The sequence below is a fragment of the Corythoichthys intestinalis genome, chromosome 6 (genome assembly GCF_030265065.1).
Source record: "Corythoichthys intestinalis isolate RoL2023-P3 chromosome 6, ASM3026506v1, whole genome shotgun sequence".
NCBI lineage: Eukaryota > Metazoa > Chordata > Actinopteri > Syngnathiformes > Syngnathidae > Corythoichthys > Corythoichthys intestinalis.
The window spans coordinates 28,101,887-28,115,630 of record NC_080400.1 but is presented as its reverse complement, the minus strand read 5'-3'; the positions used below and the strand labels follow the sequence as shown (position 1 = coordinate 28,115,630).

At 39.5% G+C, this 13,744-nt stretch overlaps 1 protein-coding gene across 1 annotated transcript in view; it reads right to left on the bottom strand.

Moving 5' to 3' along the window:
* Window positions 1-13,744, bottom strand: part of LOC130917426 (mediator of RNA polymerase II transcription subunit 13-like) — a 48,392-nt gene that overhangs the window by 32,296 nt on the left and 2,352 nt on the right. Inside the window, exons 2-3 of the mRNA XM_057838817.1 lie at window positions 13,026-13,260; window positions 10,598-10,766 (exon numbers count right to left, since the gene is read on the bottom strand). Of these exons, the coding sequence (XP_057694800.1) occupies window positions 10,598-10,766; window positions 13,026-13,260 (404 nt within the window). The remainder of the gene's footprint in view (window positions 1-10,597; window positions 10,767-13,025; window positions 13,261-13,744) is intronic.

The window sequence follows — 13,744 nt, the reverse complement described above, 5'->3', positions numbered from 1 at the left end:
TGTTAAGAAATGCACAGATACTGAAGTGCACCATTTTCTATATGTGGAGTCAAGGCCCGATGGGCTATCAACAACTGTAATCAAATGAGAGGACAATGTGCATAAGGTTAAAGGACAAAAAAACTTTGAATGGAGAAGGGAAAAAAATACAAACAAAAATAAATTTACACACACACACACACACACACAAAAAAAAAACAAACAAAAAAAAGTTATTAAAAAAAATAAATAAATCACAATACGCCTATACTGCTACACTAGACCGAACATTTGCCAGAAACAACAGAACATTCCACTTTACATGTGTTTTTCCCCTTAAAAACGTACCAAGACATGCTTACGGCTGCTTTAACCCTTTATAGGGCGTGAAAGTCACTATTTTAGGTAATCAATTAAAAAAAATTTTTTTTTTTTTTTTTAAACTCGAGAGGGCATGGGCATTGGCAGACATATTTCACTGGGAGTACGTGCCCCAGTATAAATTTTACCGGTGGAAAAAACACAACTTTGGAGTTTTACATCTAAATCGCATAATCTACAGAATGCGCCTATTTAAGATAGTCGACTCATATTACTCTATTAACTCCATATACACTATCTGCACATGGCACCTTAATATGGTAATTTATGCACGTAACTTAGGCTGTGATAGGCATATGAGTTGATACTTCTGCGAAGCATCTTCAGGAGAACGATACATCACAAGTTGAGTGACTGTTTGGCGCTTTTTAAAGACACCTTGTAATAGAGCAGGGGTCAGCAACCTTTTTGGTGTGGAGTGCCACTTTCAAATTTTCTTGTCAATCAGTGTGCCACACCGAGATTAATGACGCACATCCAATTTTTTATATCCAACAGAGCTGTAATTTTACCCCAAAGAAAACAACATGAACATATATTGAAACCGTATAACTACCATTCTTTTTCAATTAACTAAAAAATAAATGCATATTGTAGAAAATGTCAAAACTTGAAAATAAGTGCAACAGTTCACTAGCTAGTTGTTCACTATCAACTTAAACAGTAAATTATATGCAGCATTTTAGATATTCTTTTATATTACAAAGATAAAAGATGCCTACCTTAATGTGATCCCTGGCCCTGTTTTCCTTGGCTCAGCTCTGATTTCGGGGTTTTACTTTGTGACTTTTAGCTGCTTATCCCTTTTTTTTGAGTGTCTCTTTGTTAGTCAAGCCATCAACCAAAACCTCTGAGCTTGACAAGATCGCCTCTTTGATATATTTGCCATCAGTTTTTCTTTTTTTCAATCAGGTTTTCCTTGCTTTGCAATGCAGTTAGCAAAGTGATAGCTTGCTTCGGTGGCGGTGTTTTTAGCAGTGACAAAAGGTTTTCAGGGTGTTTTTGTTTACACTACCTGGACACAGCACGTTTTAATGTCTCTGCCTTGTCAGACTCCTCCTTGAATGAATTTTCATGTTTTGTCTCGTAATGACGTTTGACACTTGTTCTCCCCGGGGAGAGGCACGGGCCCGGGTGGAGCCGCCGCGGCCCCCGGGAGGCTGGCTCTTGCGGTGCGCACGAAAGGCTCGGGCGCGGGCCCGGGTGGAGCCGCGAGGAGCGAGCCTTTCCCCGGGGAGAGAAAGCTTCCCTATCGCGGTGCGCACGGAAGCCTCGGGCGAGAACCCGAGTGGAGCCCCCTCTCGTGGTGCGCATGGAAGCCTCGGGCGCGGGCCCGGGTGGAGCCGCGAGGAGCGAGCCTTTCCCCGGGGAGAGAAAGCTTCCCTATCGCGGTGCGCACGCAAGCCTCGGGCGAGAACCCGAGTGGAGCCGCCTCTCCCCGAGGAGGCTGGCTCTCATGATGCGCATGGAAGCCTCGGGCGCGGGCCCGGGTGGAGCTCTCGTGGTGCCCAAGGAAGGCGCGGGCGTGTGGGGCTAGAAGACTGATCTAGCCCCATACCAGCCCGGGTGGAGCCGCGGGTGCAGATCTTGGTGGGGGAATAACACTCTTAAATACAGTCTTGATGAGATTGAATTGGCTGCAGTTACGACGTTGGGAACGCTGACTCTGGAATAAAACACGATTTGACCAACATTGTGACAGCCGATGCCTACCAAAAATGACGTAATGTCAGAGGTTATAAAATCGCGCCAGCGGCCCTTCCCGCACAGAGAGCGCCAGTGGGCAAAACGGGACAAGTCTGTGAAAGCGTCCAACCCGCTCCATTCTCGGGACATCTTTTTATACGTGAAAGCAATGACGTGAGTAAATCCCATGTCTCTTTACACATGAATTCCCTTGGATGTGTGTGTGGCTTAAATAACAGGGCGCGCAACAGAAAATGTCTGAAATTCAGGTAAAAAGGCGTTTTTTTCTTGTTTTTTTTTTTTTTTTTTTTTTGCCATGCGCTCGCGTGTCACTGGTTAACCCTTCGCGTGCCAATGCTGTCATAGGTTGCCGACCCCTGTAATAGAGAATCGTTTTTTCGATTCCTCCAACAACACGTGAACACAGCAGCACTATTAAGGTGCGTGTGCCAATCATACAGTCAACGGTGTAAATTACATCTTTCCATCTGCTTTACAGGTTAGTGCCAGATAAACTGCCCATCCTTGTTGTTTATTTTTACCTCTTTGTTGATGTTTGTTTGGTCACCTATTCTGTTCCCGTGAATTGTGAATTTAAATGGTTCAACTTTACAGGTAGTTAAATGCGGTAACTACTCTGGTCGCAAATTGAAGTAGCAGATTAGCTGCTGTGATTTACGTAACTGGCAATGAATACAATGGCAATTAAATGTCATTTGAATTAGATGCTCTCACTCAAGAGCTTAGTCTAATACTGTGTTCATATGATGTGGTATTTTAACTATCATTCATGATGCTATTTATTGCTATTTGTTTATATGACCAAAATGAATACGATCAATCTGGATGAATTAATTGCCAATCTTTGGGATATAACCTTTAACAATTTTGCATGTGTGCTCATCATTATTTCCAGCTGTTTCACAAGCATTTTATTTGTTACTGCAGTCCCTGTAATCTGTAACAATATATATCTTTTTTTATATCTATTTGACTCAAACAGCATTACTCTTGCAAACGGATATTATAGTTATTCGCTCGCAGCAAGGATAAATCAGCAAGGATGAAAGAGAGGTAAGCTAGGTAACCCACCTAAGCAACATAAACCACTTTTAGGTCACCACCTACTAGTTAAACACTGATTAATTGCCTAACAGATACAGTGATAGCAGAGTGCAGGAAGAGATGAATGAGAGAAGAAAGCTGATGAGCATGAGCAGAGGTGAATTAACTATCAACAAGGGATGTCCCACTTTTGAATACTAATGGCTGGAGAAAAAAAAAAAGTCACATTTTTACAGAAACATGTATTTTGGTTTGATAATACAGTGGGGAGAACAAGTATTTGATACACTGTCAATGGGTTTTCCCATTGGCAGTGTATCAAATACTTGTTCTCCCCACTGTATATACTAGTAGTTCAAAGCGCTATTTATGACTTTTTGTGATAGAGCAGTGCTAAAAAATTTTTTTTGCCCGCTCGCCAGTGCCACACTGTGCCCCAGTATTGTACTCTATCTAGGGACGCCCCTGCGAGTGTGTGACAATTTATCAATATGGTGATAAATTGTGATACGTTGTATCACAACAGGTTATTGATATGCTCCCGTCAAGAATCAATATATCATTTTAAAAAGGTTTTACTGCTTCATTAAGGAACCAACAGGTTGCTACAAAAGTGTCCATGTTAAGACTTTTTTTTTTTTTTTAAAACAAGAATGTTGCATAGGGTTGCTGTATTTAAGGAAATGTTACCCTAAAATATTGTCAGTCAGTGGGAGAAAAATAATACATTTTCCAAAGATTTTTTTTTTTAAGTACAATTTATGTTTAAAAATAGTTTTTTGTCTATAATAGTTACAATGCAGAAAATAGTAGATCAATTTCCTGTCCCATGATAATTGTTGTATCATCATATCGTGAGATAATTCTGATCGTGAGCCTACAATATTGTATCATTAGGTCCCAGAGGTTCGTACTCCAACTTAACCTCATAACGAATTGGCGCCCACATTTGTGGACATCAGATTTTGATTCATGTTGGCCAGATTAGCATTTGGTATCGTACAAGCGTGGTCTATCCAAAATGTGGTGTCCACAGTCCACATAATTATTATATATTTATGTAATCATGAATATATCAAATTATAAATTGTTAATGAAAAACAAAATTGCAATAAATAAAAACACACTCAAGTAGTTTAAAATGTAAAAAGAACCGTAAACTAAATATGTCAAAATAAATAAGAGAATATTTGCTATTAACTAGTTACCCGATGGCGCTAGACGTCAAAACCATTTAGAATGGAAGGCAAAGATGGCTGCAAACCTCTCACAGTCAAAGTCTAGCGCTGTCAATGGCAGCCATGTGTTCAATGAGTGCCATATAGAGGGTTTACAGTACTTAATGTAAGAAACTGTGCTTTGAGACTAGTCATCTTATGCAGTTTTTACAATTTGCCCCCAAGTGCAATTTGTCATTTTGACAAGATCAATTATCTTAAAGAGATTAAAAATATCTTACCTGAATAGTTTCTATGACATGATCATTCTCAAGAGTGAATGAATTTCCCAAAACCTCACCTCACAAATTGCAGCATGTAGATCAACTATGCAGCAGAATGCGCAAAGAAACCGGCTGTGGTTAAAACGCAAGCTTGTCGACTAAACACATTGGAGCACTAAAGGCATCTACTTTTGATCGTCTTTCTTTTAATTAGACTTGGCCTGGCTCCAGTGCAGTCTGCTCGGGGCGGTGCAGTCAACATGTTTTGGCACAGTGTGCAGAAACATATTGGAGACACAGGAGGCAAGGAGCCCGGCCTTGCATCACACACTGGAGCACGCAGAATACAGTCTCATGCTGAAGGAGGTGACGCTAAGACTGTGATGCGATATACCTAATATCAAATTAGTTAGAATGAAAGGCTTAGGATGTTTAAGTAACAAGTATGGTGACTACCTTCGATGTCACAATCTGTTCGTCATCACGAAATGTTTTTTTCCCCTCAGTGCTAGTTTTCAAACTACACGTGTGCTCCAAAATACATGATTGAAGTTAACGGTACTAAAACTATACATTTCAAGAACGTCAAATGCTTTCAAGGTAAAAAAGATTTGTACATTTCAGGCAAAAGATTCTTCATTTGGCTTTCAGTAACATTAATTTTTAAAGGTCAGACTCAATCATCGTATGTTCTCCATGTTGCAAAAATTCTTTAATCTTCTATTGTCTGGGGTAAAAGAAAACTTCGATGAGTCTATTGTAATGTCCGTGAATATGCAAGTCTCCTTTAAGAGAGGCTTGGGACATGTGAGGTGACATATGCGGAAGCGAGCGAGTGAAGCGGGAGCTGGCGTGGGTTGCGGTCAACAGTTGTATTGTTAAGCATTTATTTTGTTGCCACAACAAAGAAACACATTATACAGTATATACTGTGTATACATATACTGCCATGTTGCATGCATTGACGACTGTTCTCGTTACATAGCACAGCATGGGTTGCCAACCACTCATTTGCAACCGGGTGTAAATGACTGCTTATCTGGCAACTTGTGTCGCCCAATATGACATACAAAACAACACAAAAGAAGAGGCCAAATCTGCCGCCTCGGTACCAAAGATACTTGAGGTATAGCAGATGAGGCAGTACAATCACATTTTCCGAATCTTAAGTGTCGACTTTGTACCCAAGTATGGGTTTGCGTTGCAACCCAAGTTTATATACAAGTCAGTAATCGGAAAATTGGCTGCTACCTGGTTACACAGGGCAATGACACCAATAACCCTTTACTAAATTTTTTTAACCCAAATATTTTCTGGGCACCCTTTTAGTGAAGTTATACAAAAGGAAACAATTGGGTTTAAAACAATAAGACTACGACTTCACAGGAAAGCCAGGCCTGTAAAGCACTGGGGGAAACCCTGCTACACCTAGGTGGATATTTCCTCTGCACATATTCCATTTGCAAAGAATCTTGGTCTTTTGAGTACAGAATAGGCCTGCACAATATATCGTTTGAATATCGCCATCGCGATATGCTCATGCGCAATAGTCCGATCCCAGGGTGTGCGATTATTTCTATTATTATTTTTTTGAACATGTAAACTTTTGGTTTGCTTCATAAAAGCAGCAAGTGTGCTTCCTGTTTCCCTTTTATATACAGCAATCTTCATCATTCACAGATAAACCCCCTGAATTAAACGGTATTATATGAATACGATCATATATCGCAGTTTTGCAATTTTTTGCACTTTCAGTACTTAAATAAATACAGTGAAAGTAAATTGAAGCACCTTAAATCAATATTGCCACAATAATAAAATTACAGAAACTAAGATAACATTTTTACAATGAAGAATATGATAAATTGTTAAAGAATATAAAATAAAGAAAACACAGGGTAACTCATGAAAAACTAATAAAATACTAATACAAAAACATGCTGAGTCAACTAAAGTCATGCCAAACAGCTATTCAAGTCATTTGGTGAAAATTCTTCTAATTTTAATATTGCAATATATTGAGCTGTCCCGACCAGTTGACGTAATCGATGACATAAATGCGTCGACGAGCACAACATTCCGTCGACGGTTAATGAAGGGTTAAAAAAATATATGCGTGGAAAGTTGAGAATGACGCTCGGTATGCAAGCAGGGAAAGTGGCACAAAGCCAAATAAGCGCACCAGAGTGGCCAAAACATTGACTTATTTCAACGAAAGAAAGGAGGGTACAGTGGTTTGTCCTGTCTCTTCAATGCCAAACTTGCATACCAAGCTGTACGTGGGCTGTGAATGAACACCTAAAGCGCCATCACCCAGTTGTGATTTTGGAAGACGACAGGAGACAACAAGCTCGCGGATCCTTAGTACATCTAACTAACTAACGACATGTTTTATTGAAGTTGCCAAGCCTGCCGCGACATGCAAAGAGTCCATTTATCGCACGGTAAATAAAAATGAGGGCGGTTATTTTCACGACTGCGTTTTATCGCCCCGTGCGTGCTTACATTTGTGAGAGCGTGTTGATGGCATATCAGACTCCAGTTCCTTTCACAGATGTTTATTGGTCATCAACACGCCGTAGAATTAAAGTTCAGATATACAAAATAAGGAAACACATCTATATTAAACACTGTAAATGTTTGCAATGCTAAATTGAGGCTAATGAGGAAAAAAAAGACAACCTACTTTATTTAGCCTCCTATAAAACATTGGCAGTCTTCTCCAAAACGCAACCTTGCAGTTAAAAGGTGCTTTTTTTTGCGGAGTGCAAAGCTTACGATTAGCAGTTAAGCGAACGTACTTCCGGTGAACATTTCAAAATAAAAGCACGTCATGTTCTTCATATAAATAACGATTTCCTGAGTTAATCCCACATTGTTCAGAATTCAGATTCTACACTAATAATAGCTTTAAAATGACACACTTTATGAAAAATTAAATTGGCAATGAATAATACAAATATATATAGTAGTATACGATAATATTAATGCTAGATTTTTTTTTTTTTTTTTTTTTTAAAGAGTCATTTTGAATCACGTTGGAAAGGCAAAGTTAGTGTTTCTGAATCTGTTTACATTCCATTCTTTTGCACCAGTTAATGCTATCACTTAACCTCATTATTTATTTGTGATTTATTACTGTTATGTGTTTATTTGTACTTTAATAAAGAATTTAAGTGTTTCAAAATGTTTTTGTGAATTTATTAAGCGTCAATAAAAATTTCATTGCTCAATTAAATTATGATAAATAATTTATTAGATTAGTCAACTATTCGTAAAATTGGTCATCTGACTAATCCAGAGAAAATTAGTCGTTTGGGACAGCCCTACAATATATATCGCAATGTATCGCAAACTCCTAAAAAGTCGCAATGTAAATTTTTTTCCAATATCGTTCAGCCCTAGTACAGAATGTAGTTGTTGCTGCATGATGAATAACGAAATGCTTTAGGAGTGACGAGGAAACTCATGACTTCATTTGTGTAGAGATAGATGACTTAATAGTTCAAGTCTAATTGGCAGTATAAAGTAGCAGGATAGCGAGATTTTAAAGAAGGCGAGCAAAGAGTGCAGCGGAATGTGAAAATCATGTGATTCGGTTCATTGTGTTCTCTGTCTATGGATTGTAATATTCAAATTCATTGCACCACCATATGCTTATGCATGTAAAAGGGTCATTCCCAATGAAAAAAAAAAAAAAGACTGGCCTCAACCTGAATATTGGCTGCATGTAAAAGTAGCCATTGACTTACATGAATGACGTACAGTTGTGGCCAAAAGTTTACATACACTTGTGAAGAACATAATGTCATGGCTCTCTTGAGTTTCCAGTTATTTCTACAACTCTGATTTTTCTCTGATAGAGTGATTGGAACAGATACTTCTTTGTCACAAAAAACATTCATGAAGTTTGGTTCTTTATGACTATTATGGGTGAACAGAAAAAAATGTGATCAAATCTGCTGGGTCAAAAATATACATACAGCAGCGCTAATATTTGGTAACATGTCCCTTGGCCATTTTCACTTCAATTAGGCGCTTTTGGTAGCCATCCACAAGCTTCTGGCAAGCTTCTGGTTGAATCTTTGACCACTCCTCTTGACAGAATTGGTGCAGTTCAGTTAAATTTGATGGCTTTCTTACATGGACTTATTTCTTCAGCATTGTCCACAAGTTCTCAATGGGGTTTAAGTCAGGACTTTGGGAAGGCCATTCGAAAACCTTAATTCTAACCTGATTTAGCCATTCCATTAACCACTTTTGATGTGTGTTTGGGGTCATTGTCCTGTTGGAACACCCATCTGCGCCCAAGACCCAATCTTCAGGCTGATGACGTTAGGTTATCTTGAAGAATTTGAAGGTAATCCTCCTCCTTCATTATCCCATTGACTCTCTGTACAGCAAAACAGCCCCACAGCATAATACTAGCCCCACAGCATAATACTACCACCACTGTGCTTGACGGTAGGCATGGTGTACTTGGGGTTAAAGGCCTCACCTTTTCTCCTCCAAACAAATTGCTGGGCATTGTGGCCAAACAGCTCGATTTTTGTTTCGTCTGACCACAGAACTTTCCCCCAGAAGGTCTTATCTTTGTCCATGTGATCAGCAGCAAACTTCAGTCGAGCCTTAAGGTGCCACTTTTGGAGCAAGGGCTTCCTTCCTGCACGGCAGCCTCTCAGTCCATGGAGATGCAAAACACGCTTGACTGTGGACACTGACACCTGTGTTCCAGCAGCTTCTAATTCTTGGCAGATCTGCTTTTTGGTTATTCTCGGTTGAATCTTCACCCTCTTGACCAATTTTCCCTCAGCAGCAGGTGATAGCTTGCGTTTTCTTCCTGATCGTGGCAGTGACAAAACAGTGCCATGCACTTTATACTTACAAACAATTGTTTGCAATGTTGCTCTTGGGACCTGCAGCTGCTTTGAAATGGCTCCAAGTGACTTTCCTGACTTGTTCAAGTCAATGATTCGCTTTTTCAGATCCATGTATGTATATTTTTGACCCAGCAGATTTGATCACTTTGTCTGTTAACCCATAATAAAGTCATAAAAGAACCAAACTTCATGAATGTTTTTTGTGACAAAGAAGTATCTGTTGCAATCACTCTATCGGAGAAAAATCAGAGTTGTAGAAATAACTGGAAACTCAAGAGAGCCATGACATTATGTTCTTCACAAGTGTATGTAAACTTTTTCCACAACTGTACTTAAGTCAAGCTGAGGTGATAAAAAACACTTCTATGAATTAAAAAAAAAAATTTAAAAATGTCATGAAAAATGTGGTGTGGCAAAAGAAGACATTCATTTATTTGGCATTTTATTTTTGGCATGGAAATATTTTGTTCATAAAATAATGTCAACACAAGCGCAAATTTGTGGTAGACAACAGTGCAATCTAAATTTAGGGTTTTGGGAAAGGAAAATAAAGCCTCATCTACAACATGATGCTTTAGAGATGATCTGTTAGTTATGTGACTCCTATGCTGTCTGGTGGGCCACTTAGGGCTACAGAGTTATTTCTAGCCTATATTATTCAACTCTGGGAAGTTTATTTCATGCAGCGGTAATAATGGTTGGTGAACTTCTGCCCATTTTTATAGTGAAGTCACACCACAGGAAATAGTCGGGTAAAAAGCGATAGACTGTGCCTTGACGGGAATAAACTCAGGTGAAGTGTGTAATACATTTAGATAAGCTTTAGTACAGATTGTGTCAAATTTATTACAACAGCTGCTACCAGCATCGGAGTGGATCAGTGTGTGTGCATAAATGGCTGCGTTTGCAACACAAACAGGCACCATGTCTTTGACAATGTTCATCACGCTAGACTGACTGCCTTCCACTGGGCTCCTTTGTCATACCGTTTAAAAAACAAATTAACAAAAAGAAAATCATTTGGTTCTTTGGTTGGTTCCAAATTGCTAAAAAAAAAAAAAAAAAAAAAAAAAAAAAAAAAAAAAAAAGACACCAACATCTCGTACTTGTTTTAATACGCAACTAAATAGTAAGAGGATAGTTTGGCTACGTGGTTAGGCTCTACCTTTTGTTGATGACTTTCTCGTCCTTCTGATAGGGCTTCACGAACCACTTGCCGATGCGTACAAAGCCGCGGTTCATGAGGCAGCGCTCCAGCAGGTTGTGGATGGCTTTGAAAAGGAGTGTGCGGCACTCGTAGGACAGGCCACTCTCCCATTCGCCAACCTCTTCGCCTGGAGAGAGGTGGAGACGTTAGAAAACTGGAAATGCACAACCACACGCCTGGGCCCATCGGGCATGCTCTAAAGCAGGGGTGGGCAAACCGGTCCTCGAGGGCCGCAGTGGGTCCTGGTCTTTGTTCCAACTGATTCAGCACACACAGTATAACCAATGAGGTTTCAGTGGAAACAAGGAGCACCTGACTGCAATAAACTGATTGCACTTGTAAGAAACCAGATTGGTGAAAGGCTGTCCTCATGATGGGTATGAACAAAAACCCGCACCCACTGCGGCCCTTTGTGGAATTAATTGCCCACCCCTGCTCTAAAGGTTCAACTACCCAAAGCTTTCACTAATATGGATGAGTTAAGTGAAATTGAAACTGTGGTTTCAAAGTTGTTATTACTAGAGATAACATTTATTGTCCTGCAAACAACTATAAACACACAAATATTGATTGAACCTAATGTTGAAACTGATGACTTCAACACAAGAATAAATGTTTAATAAAACTCTGGGTCTCTGGGATTCACATGCAATATTTTTTTTCTTCATAATTAGAAAACTGCCTCTCAAATGAACTCATTGAATGGCAAAACTGCTCTTCAGAGAGGAAAAAAAAAAAGTTCTTTTTAGCCGTGGCAGTATGGTTAAGTGCGTACAAACTCCCACTCAAGTTTTGTATTTTCATTGGTAAGTAGAATGAATCGTCTGAAACGAGTTAAAGGACATATATTCATGTGTTTGTGTGAAGGATGGGAGTAGCTCATTAAGGGCTTAAATTATTAAAATATATTTAATGGGTGCCCTGTTTTCTTTTGCGTATCCTTACTTTTCACAGTTATTTTTGTTCCATAACATCCGTGAAAGATGGAGATAATTATTGTGTATCATGTTATATCAATAATGATACATTTTGTGAGCTGTAAAGTTTGGTATGTCTGTGTTTTATAAGATGACTGTCAAAAACCAAGACATTCCATGTCTACCTACAGTAGTGGTCTGAAAGTAAGCACTCAACTCCATCCTTTATGCCATCTTTTTTAAGGGAGATAGAAGAATTATCATTTTGCCCTAGTTTGACTCCTCTACAAGATGTGCCCTATTCACAAAAAAATGGTATAAATACCCAAAACAGGTCATCTTGAATAGATTGCCGAAAATCAAATTCCACCAGCGTTTTTGAGGAAAGCTGCTACATACCGGACTGAATCTCCAGTGGCCGAGAGCCAGCAGATTCCACACGGCTTTGGAGGACTGACTTGCAGTAACAGATGATTTATAATCCAAATCGCGATGGCAAAAAGTGTCTTTTAGAAAATTTAACTCAACCACCTTAATTTAGCCTTTAAACTCTCAAGCTTTAGTGAGTTTTTACATAGACTGACTATCGAATACACCAGTGTTGTTTTCATTAACGAAGATGATAATGAAAAGATTTCGTCGACAAACAATTTTTTCGTGACGATGACAAGCTAAAATCGTGTCTTCGGAGACTAAAACATAACAGGACGAATGCCAGTTTGAAGAACGACATGAAAATTCGCCATAGTGTCCGTCATAGGTTCACAATGTGTGACATTTTCTTATCGTATGAGTTTTAGCACACATCGTAGCAATGTTTGGTCTTGTCACTCATGTTACATGCTCACCACACCACCCCACACACACGCTTACTCACAGGTGTCCTCTCCAGGCTCCAGACATGTTAGGTACTGCTTTGTAAGTTTTCTTATCGTGGCTATTTATGCCATCTTTCTTTAGCCTTTAAAGGTTTGTCCTGAGTGATCATCAAACACTAAATGTAACATACCATTAGCATTAGCGTGGTGAAACTCTCAAACTCTTAGCAAACTTTTTACAGAAAGTTCGTGACCTCCAGGTGAGTTTAATTAATTGAAAATAATGTAGTTTTCCTGCTGAGTTTGTATTATCATCACGAAGATGGTGATGTCCTTGTAGACGCTACAATTATGTGAGCGTCTGTCAATCTTCATTGGAAATTGTTGGAAACCTTTTAATTATGTATTTATTCCTGGACTAAAACTTTTAAAGTTTACAGTTGAAAACATTTTGAGTAACTGTCGACTCAAACTAGAAATTTGTCTGGGTTTTCATAGACTGAAACTAGACGAAGACAAACATATTTTGAAATGACTAAAATATGACTAAGACTCGTAAGTATTTTTGTTCTAAAGATTAAGAAAAAACAACACGGCCAAAAACAACACTGGTATACACAGACAAGGTACAATCTGACAACGTGCACTCACTCGAAAGCTCGTTGTGGATGAGTTCGGCGAAGCTGGGGTCATCACCCCACCAAAAGAGCCAGAGCTCCCGGCGACCCGGCGTGTGATGCCGCCTCCACACGCTCAGCACATCGGCAGCCATGCACCGGCTGAAACTGCACAAGATGGGGTCCTCCTCGGTCACGGGGAAGAGGATGGGCGACGAGGTGGGCCCTTCCCACACAAAGCGTCGCCATTTTATCCCAGTCAAATCAGCCTAAAAAAGTAGAGAAAAAGGACTGATGTGAGGTTGAAGACCAATACGACAATACTTTAACTCTGCTGTAATCATTTTTGCTCTCTCTTTGCCTACTGTCCCTGACCCCTATCACTATCTGAACACAACTGGACAATGCTGATAGCCGCAAAGTCTAGGGTGTGTTTGAGGTTTCCTCCTTCCTCCCTTGAGAGTGCATCTTGACCTCCTTGATATATGAAGTTCCTTAGGGAAACTTCTGCTGAGAAATGGCGCTCTCCATTCCTCTAGTAAAAACTGCTATTCTGATAAATTTCATAGTCTGATATTGAAGAAAAACATGAGGATGACATGGTCAAGAGACGAGTTTTTTGTTACCCTTGTCACAAAGTCCATACAGTGTGCATACCCTCCAAGAGAGTTAGTTTTTGTTTGCTAAATCAGATGCCTTATATATACTTCAGACTGTGTCAACAAGGTACAAACAACGAAAGGCTAATGTGAT